The sequence below is a fragment of the Zea mays genome, chromosome 2 (genome assembly GCF_902167145.1).
Source record: "Zea mays cultivar B73 chromosome 2, Zm-B73-REFERENCE-NAM-5.0, whole genome shotgun sequence".
In the NCBI taxonomy this organism is placed as follows: domain Eukaryota; kingdom Viridiplantae; phylum Streptophyta; class Magnoliopsida; order Poales; family Poaceae; genus Zea; species Zea mays.
Window position 1 is genome coordinate 137743619 of NC_050097.1, and position 9690 is coordinate 137753308.

General features: G+C 46.1%; 1 protein-coding gene across 2 annotated transcripts; it reads left to right on the forward strand.

Moving 5' to 3' along the window:
* Positions 1 to 1839: 1839 nt before the first annotated feature.
* Positions 1840 to 4989, forward strand: LOC100273476 (uncharacterized). 2 transcript variants are annotated; one of them, XM_008669301.3, is made up of 3 exons: positions 1840 to 3455; positions 4204 to 4486; positions 4587 to 4989. In XM_008669301.3, exons 1-3 carry the CDS (start codon positions 2391 to 2393, stop codon positions 4619 to 4621), a joined length of 1383 nt encoding a protein of 460 aa, XP_008667523.1. In that variant the 5' UTR covers positions 1840 to 2390; the 3' UTR covers positions 4622 to 4989. The 2 variants fall into 2 exon arrangements, with proteins under 2 accessions (XP_008667523.1, NP_001141385.2); NM_001147913.2 differs by having other exon boundaries at positions 2311 to 3455; positions 4201 to 4486; positions 4587 to 4988.
* Positions 4990 to 9690: the final 4701 nt, after the last annotated feature.

Genomic DNA, 9690 nt, shown 5'->3' on the forward strand with positions numbered 1-9690 from the left:
GATCCAAAAATTATGGCAAAATGCATGCATGAGTCGAACATGTTCCCTTGCGTACGCGTAAATTTAGGAAAGATATGTGTGGCGATTTCTATTTTAAATGTTTTATTTCCTCCATAAATTTAGGATCGCTGCAACAGACATGCAACTAAAACTCGTAATGACCATTTTATGATATATACTGATACTAAATATGCTACACTGTGTAGATAATTATGCAATTCGGTATACTGCGTAAAATTCTGCTACCAGCTGCATGCACACGAATTCATGATGGAAATAATATGCAATGAAAGGAAATGAATTGCATGCATAGAAACAAAAAATCGCATTTAATGTTTTATTTCCTTTATAAATATAGGATTCCTCCAACAGCCATGCAGCTAAACGCATTAGAACTAGTTTATGATGTATACTGAAACAAATTTTACTACACGGTGTAGGTATTTATACAATTCCTTACACTGCGTAAAAAAATCTGGCATGTTGTTTACTGGTGGACGCATCTCCGGGTGGAGCGTAAAAACCTTAAGTTTTGAGTATAAAATAACTCAATTATAAGTGTAAATACCGAGTCAATTAAAGGTTGATAGCTTTAACAGGTTGTTATTACGATCCTATGTTTATGACAGATCCGAAAAACATGGCAGCCGCATACATGCGGTTTCTATTTTTATACAGATCCAAAAATTATGGCAAAATCGTGGGAGTTTCCATTGCATGCGTGCAAATTACGAACAACATAAATCAAGGAATTGCCTTTCCAATGTGCATGCAGTAAACTGATATACGAACTCTGTGTTCAAGCATAAAATCGTACAGTTTTTATGCTAAATAATACATGTGGTAGGCATAAAACACAATAATCGAAAAGAAAACTGCGCCGGATCGGAGGTTGTCACGTGTGATCATCGCTGCGCGCATCTCGCGTCTTCCGTGACGTCGCTCGCTCGAACATCGCGCCTCATGTGTCGCCGTCGCTCGCACGTCGACGGGCATCGCTTGCTCGCCGGCCTTGGAAGTGCCGCCTCCTCGGGGCTTCGGGGATGCCGTCGCTTGCCCGCACAAGGCCCCCGCTGTCGCTCGCCCTCTGGATCGGGGAACCGCCGCCACTACTCCGGATCGAGGAACCTCCGCCACCGCGCGTCGAGGTAATGGAGTTGCGGCCACCGGCCTAGGAACCGCCGCCACCGCACAAGGGCACTGCCGTCGCTCGCCCTCTGGATCGGGGGCCGCCGCCGCCGGCCTGGGAACCGCCGCCACCGCATGTCGAGGTCGGGGAGCCGCGGCCACCACAGCCACCGGCCGAGGTCCACCGCCGTGCGCGCTATCGGGCAACCGCCGTCGCTAATGAATCGAGATGGGACGTGAAAAACTGATCCCTAGCACTACGGATTTTCTTTTGTAGACGTCTGGACCTGGTCCGGCTCGACCGGATTGCACTGTCTGGCCTAGTCTTCCTTTAGTTCTTGGAAGCCCAGGGCTCCTAATATACAATATATATATATATATATATATATATATATATATATATATATATATATATATATATATATATATATATATATATATGTTGAGATGATGAAGGTTTGTCATTGATGACCTTCGTCCGAAGATCATTATATCCTTAGGGAAATAATGTTCCGAAGGACGAAGAGCATTAACAAATAACCTGTTTTTGTGTTGCCTTGTTCTTAATTTATAGCATTTGAGAACAAGTCCCCAACAAGTTCTCTAAATGAACTTCCTAAATTTAGCATTTCTCATCTAACCTCATTTCTTCTCTATATTTGGCAACCTTTTAGCAACTCACTAAACAAAAATGTTGACTACATTATATAGATAATGAAGGTAATTGATGACATTTGTAACTTTTTTACGTGGATAGATATAAAACAAATATACAACATATATTTAGAAAAATACCGAAGAACTCATGTTTTTTACTCCCAAAGTTATTTAACAACTTCTTAAATCTGTTATTTAGAGAACTAAAATTTACATAACTATTAGGGCTAGTTTGGGAACCACATTTTCTTAAGAGATTTTCATTTTGCTAAAAAAAATTTGTTCATTTTTCTCTTGAAAAAATAGAAATCTCTTAGAAAAATAGTGTTTCCAAACTAGACCTTAGAGTTGCTCTTAGATAACTAATTTTATTATTAATTTTTAGCTAACTAACTATTAGATCTAGTGTATTCAAACACCTACTAACTCTAATTCTGAATCAGTGTGTGTGTTTTTTGAAATTCCGTCTTGCGCAGCGGTTTCAAAACCCACCCCAGTACCCCACCCCACCCACAACGGCTGGGGCGTGGCTTCACTTCACGTTGAGCATCCTCTCTTTCCTTTTTTCCCCAAACTCCAAAATCCAATCCAAGCAACTCCTCCCCATGCTCCTCCCGCTCCTCCTCGCCGCCTTCCTCCATGGCTTGGCGGAGGCGCAGGGCGGCCTCCCGTCGCTGCCGATCGGGGTGAACTACGGCGCGAACGCAGACAACCTACCCTCGCCCGCCGCCGTGGCGGCGTTCCTGACCAAGAGCACGACCATCGACCGCGTGAAGCTGTTCGACGCGAACCCGGCCTTCCTCGACGCGTTCGCCGCCAACGCGCCCTCCATCGCCCTCGCCGTCTCCATCCCCAACTCCGCCCTCCCGTCCTTCGCCGACAGATCCACGGGCCTGGACGCGGCGCGCGGGTGGGTCCGCGACAACCTGTCCCCGCACGTGTCCGCGGGCGCCAACATCACCCTCCTCATGGCGGGGAACGAGGTGCTGGGCCCCACCGTGGTGCCCGACCTCGTCGTGGCGCTGCTCCCGGCCATGCGCCGCCTGTACCAGGCGCTGCAGCTGGAGGGCCTGCCCAAGGTCCGCGTCACCACGCCGCACTACCTCGGCATCCTGGCGCCCTCGGACGGGATCCCCTCCAACGCGAGCTTCCGCCCGGGGCTGGACGCCAAGGTGCTGGCGCCCATGCTCAGGTTCCACAACGACACCGGCTCCCCCTTCATGGTGAACGCCTACCCCTACTTCAGCTACAACGCCGCCACGCTGGACTACGCGGTGTTCCGCCCCAACGCCGGCGTGTACGACCCGGCGACGCGGCTCAACTACACCAGCATGTTCGACGCGCAGATGGACGCCATCCACACGGCGATGAAGAAGCTCGGGTACGGCGGCGTGCAGATCGCGGTGGGCGAGGCCGGGTGGCCCACCAAGGCGGAGGCCGGGCAGGTCGGCGTAGGCCCCGAGGAGGCCAGGGATTTCAACGCCGGCATGATCCGGGTGTGCAGCGGCGGGAAGGGCACGCCGCTGATGCCTGGGAGGACGTTCGAGACGTACGTCTTCTCGCTGTTCGACGAGAACCAGAAGCCCGGGCCGGTCGCGGAGCGGAACTTCGGCATCTTCAACACGGATCTCACACCCAAATACGACCTGGGGCTGCTCCGCCAAGGACCGGTCAGTACTACTCTGGATCCGCTGCAATTATTGGTTCCCACCAGATTTATTGTCGAATTGAATTTCGTATCAAACTATGCTTCCAAGCAAGAGATAGTAAAAAAAATAGAGGCTGCACGCGGTTTCAGCCGCGGGCGGGGGTCAAAAAGGTCGCGCGTTGCCAATTCAATTCAAACCAAATCCAATCCAAGCAGGTCCTCAGCGTGGTCATAGTAGGTTCACATTACGATGTCTCGCAGCATTTTATTATTGTTTTTATGCTCATCGAGAAAATCAATTTGGTATTTTCTTTTCGCCACCGGCAGTGACCAGTGGGTAGCATGCCACCGTTGCCGCGTGGACGCGCCGCCCCGTCTGGAAAGTTGTTGCTTTCGTTTCCAACTTGTCTTGTGCTAGCTGCTGATGGAATGAAAATAGTATATCTGCGTGTGCTTGCTTACCCGTGTTTGCTGCTACATGCTTTGCTAACGGGAGCTGGCAGTGCACCTTAGTAGGTGGGTACCTTTACGGTACCTGCAGGGAAGCAAAGCAGATGTGCATGCTCCAGATTCTCAAGGAATGAAATGACATGAATGAATGTTACCCCTAAAAGCTTTGCTATGCTATGCTTTCCGTGTGCTTCCATCCAAACGAGGATGCTGATGCCCTGGCAAAGTAGTGCACCACACCACCACCATGATGTTGCTTTAGGGACTGCTTGTTTGTTTGTATATATAATATATCTCGTCACATGCTAAATCTGCAGCAGTCTGGATCTCCAACCCCATCTCCGGAGCCCTCGCCGTCGGTCGGCGGAGGCAAGTGGTGCGTGGCCAAGTCCGGCGCGAGCGCAACCGACCTGCAGAACAACATTAACTACGCCTGTGCCTACGTCGACTGTAGGCCGATCCAGAGCGGCGGCGCGTGCTTGGACCCCAACAACATCCACTCACATGCCTCGTACGTCATGAACGCGTACTACCAGGCCAATGGCATGCACGACTATGACTGCGACTTCAAGGGCACCGGCGTGGTCACCTCCAGTGACCCCAGTAAGCAGCTGTGAATTATCTCTCTCTCTGTACTGTGTACAACTGCAGCTGCAACTCATATTTCTCGCTCGTGTGTCGACGACGACGGCGGCGGTTGCAGGTTACGGGAGCTGCAAATACAACGCCTCCTCCTGACGGCGCGCAGCAAGTCCAGCTGGCACTACTGCACCAGCCTCCAGTCCACATCGTCCTCCAGCTCCAGGCTCCAGCCATGGCCACGCTGGGGACGGGAGGAGGTCCGTACTGCCGCCGGGCTTGCGCCACATACTTGTATACTCATGTCTCACACCCATGCTTCTTGTTGCTCTCAACCACTACTAGCACTACTATTTGTCTAGTTCCATAATTACAAGTCCCTCTCCCCTCATGTTAACTTGATCATTGTCCGTGTGTAGTGGACTAGTGGTGGTGAATAAAATAGCTTCCATTCCATGTAGACAAACAAACAAATTGTAACATCTGTTATCCTTGGGTTATTTGATATATTTATTTTTCATATAGTACACATGTTCAGTCTCGATATTTATTCACAAAAAGGTTGACTTTTTTTTAAACAAATGCATTATAAATACTCACGAGCATTTAAAACTAGCCCACAAGATAGATACATGTCCATGACAATGTCTCAATATTATTATAATTTTCCATGTCTCAATATTATTATAATTTTCCATACATAAATATAAGTAAAAATTAAATGAATACTAGTTCTCTGTTTCATGCTAGTTGTAAGCAAGAGCAAGAACCATAGCCAATTCATCACAAAATGCACCCATGGCGGCGACATTAGCTTCTATACTAGTACCATCTGATGTGACTGCATATTGGTTATACCTTTTAGGTAGTGTTTGCACAAAATTAGGATCATGATTGAAAAAGGTAAAGTCCGGATCTTACTATCATGTTCCCGAATAAAATTATAAAGGCCCTTACATGAAATAGCAATCATTTTTCTTTCCCTATTGGGTAGTTGGCATTTCATATAGATATCAATAAATTGATACGGTATCAATAAATTGATATGAAAAACGCTAAGGTCCCGTTTATTTCGTTAGAATTGAATTCCGTTTTAATAATTATAATTTAAATAAAACTAATTAAATTCATATATTTATATATGTTATATATTTATATATTATCATAAATTATATGAGAGAGATAGTTATATACTACATTTATGTTATAGCGAAGCAAGTAGAAGAGTATGCTATAAGTTGTACATCGGAAAAATAACATGTAAATCTATAGAATCAATTTCGATCACTTACCTCACGAATTTGATATAGGTTTATATGATAACTTTGAAAAGTGGTGGAATGTCACATTCTAAAAAAAATAGCATATTCTATTAGTAAGATTTCAATTCCTCAAAATAAAAGAAAACAAATTAGACCTAATTGTTATTCTGTACTTTGGTTGACACGGATATTTACATACCTTATTAAAAACATATATAAGATTGTACCGTGCGGGTGGAGAGACGATGGGAGAGGGGGGAAGGAGCATGCGGTCCGTGCGCGAGGTTTTGTCACGTCAATGTGACCCGCTGACGAAGAGCGCTGAGTCATGAGAGCTCTCTCGTGAAAAAGCTAACGACGTGTAAGCAAAGTATTTCCAAGCCCCGGCCACAGTTTTATCAACTGAGGCTATCCGCACTCGTGGAACCCTAAATTTCTACTCTAAAAGGAATATTTCATCCTAGTCAGCGAGATTCTCTACTCTATCCTATAATACTCCGCGTTCATATTCACCCTAAATATCTACCCTATACCAACTACCCCATATTCTATCATTTTTTCCCACACATTTTTATTATTTATTTTTACCTCTCCTTTGCGCAGACGTCTGCTGCTGCTGCCGTATAGCGTGGAAGCCTGCTGCTGCAGTAGGAGAGAAGGAACTCCAGATTTGGCGTTTCAGTTGCCCTACTCGAAGATAGCGTAACATATCGAGTTGCCGCTGCAGCCCATTTCGCAACTGGAACCGTATAGCGTATGCCTTAGCGTTCTCGACTGCGGCTAGCCTGAAAGCTACCAAACACCCGAGTACTCATCATGCTTCTTGATGTGACACTGAAGTTCTCCATATCATATGGACCATATGTATATACCTCATAGCTGGCCCACCATCATTAATGTGGTTTGCATAAATAGGATGCATTTAGCTCCAACAGGCCACGCAAATGGCCAGCCCAAGCCAATTTGCTTCTCCATGTTATACTACACGTTTCCAACAGGGGAGCCATCCTCACCAGGCAAAATGGCATTAAGGAGAGAGAAAAGCGAAACTGGATGGTGCGGTGGAAGTTAGACATTTTTTCTTGTGCCTCTGACATAGGGATGGCAATCGGACGGGTAGTACACAGATATATAGTTCGCGAATCCATACCCGCGAGACAAAACTCAACCCATACCTGTACCCATAAACATTCGTGGGTATGAATCTGTATCCATACCCGTACACGTCGGGTATCCGCTATCCAGTGGATACCCGTTACCCGCCCGCCCACTACAATTTTAGCATTAAACACCAAACAACAATTTTATTACATTTCAAAATAATTATCATTCCAATAGAATTAAATGATAATTTCAACACCAAACAACATGTTATAGATAAAAATTGAAAAATAAGAATTTATGATAATATATAAATCCGGATGGCCCACATGTTAGATATCCATTGGGTAACGGATATGGATACTGGATATCCATACCCGCGAAAAGAATATCCGCGGATACCTTATTATATCCATAACCGTACCCGCAGATATCAAATTCCACCATACTCATATCCAATAGATAATTATCCGCGGTTATTTACCCATACCCGTACCCATTGCCATCCCTACTCTGACATCTGGTCCCATGCTTGTCTCTTATCATTCACTCCTCTCCATCTAGCTATTTTGCCTTCTTTGTTGGAAACAAGAGGGCAGGTATTTCTCCATACGCAAGGCAAAAGACTTTTTGCCTGCCCATTTTACTTGTTGGCTGTTGGAGCCAGCCTAAGTGCCTCCATCTCCCCGACATGCATTTGATATTGAACATGTACCAGCAAGCAGGACAATACAAAGAAAAAAGAAGAGTGTAGTCAGAAAAGAAGACTTGGGAATCATCTCACACAACAAGCTGCAACAAATCAGATGTCAACTACAACACCAATACACATAATGAACAACCTCAATGAATGTGACTAAATGCCTAGCCCACAGTAGGATGTCGTACAGGTCAGGGGCGGATTTGGTCCCGAGCCACCTGGGTCGTGGCCCGAGGCGCAGCCCAAAAGTTCTTTTGTATATATTTTTTAAGCCAAAAAATCTTGCTTAAAATACAATTCAACCCAAAATGTAGTCCAAAAGACCTCCTGCTTGCAACGATTGAGCCTGCCGCTAGCGGCCTCCCTCAATCGCTCGAGTCATGAGAACACAAGCTCTTTCAATTATTTCGCAAACCTGCATGGCTACGCTTCCTATGTTGCCAACGACATGACCACCTCCCTCTAGTCCTCTATCATTCTCCACGCCTTTGGGATCCACGGATCCGGCAAAGGCATAAGGCAGCAACCTCCGAGGCAGCCGGGCGGGCTCTGACACAAGCATCTACCACCGCCAGTCCGACCTCCGCCTCCGCCAGTCAGCCTCCTGCGACCTTGCTATAGCGACACGCGCGCGACCTGCACTGGCACCACGCCACCGCCCATGCAAATCTGCCCTTGCCATTACATCTCCCAAGCTATACAACTTCCTCAACCTGATTCCCTTTTTTCTTATTCATAGGCGGAGCGCCTCCCTGACCAATGGGCAGGGACTGCCTGCTGCCATGTGCCCGTGATTCTCCCTATTGTGAGTAATTGTTCCCGAATGTCTTATCCCCTTTCCCTACCTATCATAGTTCCACTGGATTGTTTTAAATGTTACTACCTCGTTCTTAAATATTTATCGCCCGCTAGTTCATGTCACACCCGGTTTTGTAAGGAAAACTGAATGCGAACCATGTACGTGACAAGATCAGAAAATCACGTACACAGCGATTACATAATTGGACATCATCACACATTGCTCAAAGTAAATAGCGAAAAGGTACTTTATTACATCAAGATGTCCAAGACATCCACAGAGTCTATAACATAGTCATTAACATAATCAAAGTGTGGAATACGAAACGTAGTAGATAAGGCCTTCACAGACAGCTGACTGGGGTTTTGCCACTAAGATAACTAGAACTCGTCGTAGTCCTAAAACTCCTCAAAGTCCTCCATGTTGCCAGCATCTCCTCCTGAGCACTGAATACAGTGGGGACAACCTGGGGTGGGGTGGGTTTTAAAGCAAGAGTGAGTACACATCAACATACGCAGCAAATGTCCCGTTTGGCTAAAGTGGACTAGTTGTATGTGGAGTTAAGGTTAAGCAGTTGCTTTTAGTTGGTCAAGTATTTATTACTAATAGTAGAGCCAAATTTTAGTAATAAACCCAGTTATTACCCAAAAGTACTCCCTCCAAGAGGAAATACCAGAGATCATAATTATAACCATCTTTATTAAACATCATCATAAAAGTATCCAAAGTTCTTCTAATCAAGGAGGATCCCAAGGCCGCTCTTAACCGTGAGCTCGGCTGATATACCAGTTTATAACACTCTGCAGAGGTTGCACACTTTACCCACGAGTCGTGATTCCCATTCTGCCCGGAGATCATGACTCCCCATTTATCACTACCAAGGTGACCTGGCAGGGTCTCACTATGTAGCCTTTACAAAGACTCCCCTGGTGCATAGCTGCTCGTTAGGTTTCGCCAGTTGTACAAACGTAGTATAGCTCCCCAAGGTGGGTGACTAACAAAACCAAATCGAATGAACCTATGCACCCCCCTTGGCAGAGCGAGCACTACACCCCGGCCCTCATTGATGGCCCTCCGGCAAAGCCAACTACACCCACATGTTCATCTAATTATTTAGCTTAGGGCGTCCCATTTCACCCTCATGGCTGCACAGTTATCCCGGGTGGTCACTCAACGAACAGGTCCTTACGGAGGGGTACTCAGGAAAATGGCCCGAGTCCCCTAAAATATCACAAGATCATCATCGGTATAATATCATCGTATCATAAATATTCACATCATGTTCATTGATTAAGTTAAAGCAATAGCGTAAAGCTAACCATGATAACCCAAAAAGGTAAACAAGGTGTTGGGGGTATGCTTCGTA

Coding starts and splice junctions, on each gene's coding strand:
- LOC100273476 (NM_001147913.2), top strand. CDS start 2,391: ATGCTCCTCCCGCTCCTCCTCGCCGCCTTCCTCCATGGCTTGGCGGAG. Junction 3,456..4,200: donor GGCTGCTCCGCCAAGGACCG/GTCAGTACTACT, acceptor CTAAATCTGCAG/CAGTCTGGATCTCCAACCCC. Junction 4,487..4,586: donor GGTCACCTCCAGTGACCCCA/GTAAGCAGCTGT, acceptor CGGCGGTTGCAG/GTTACGGGAGCTGCAAATAC.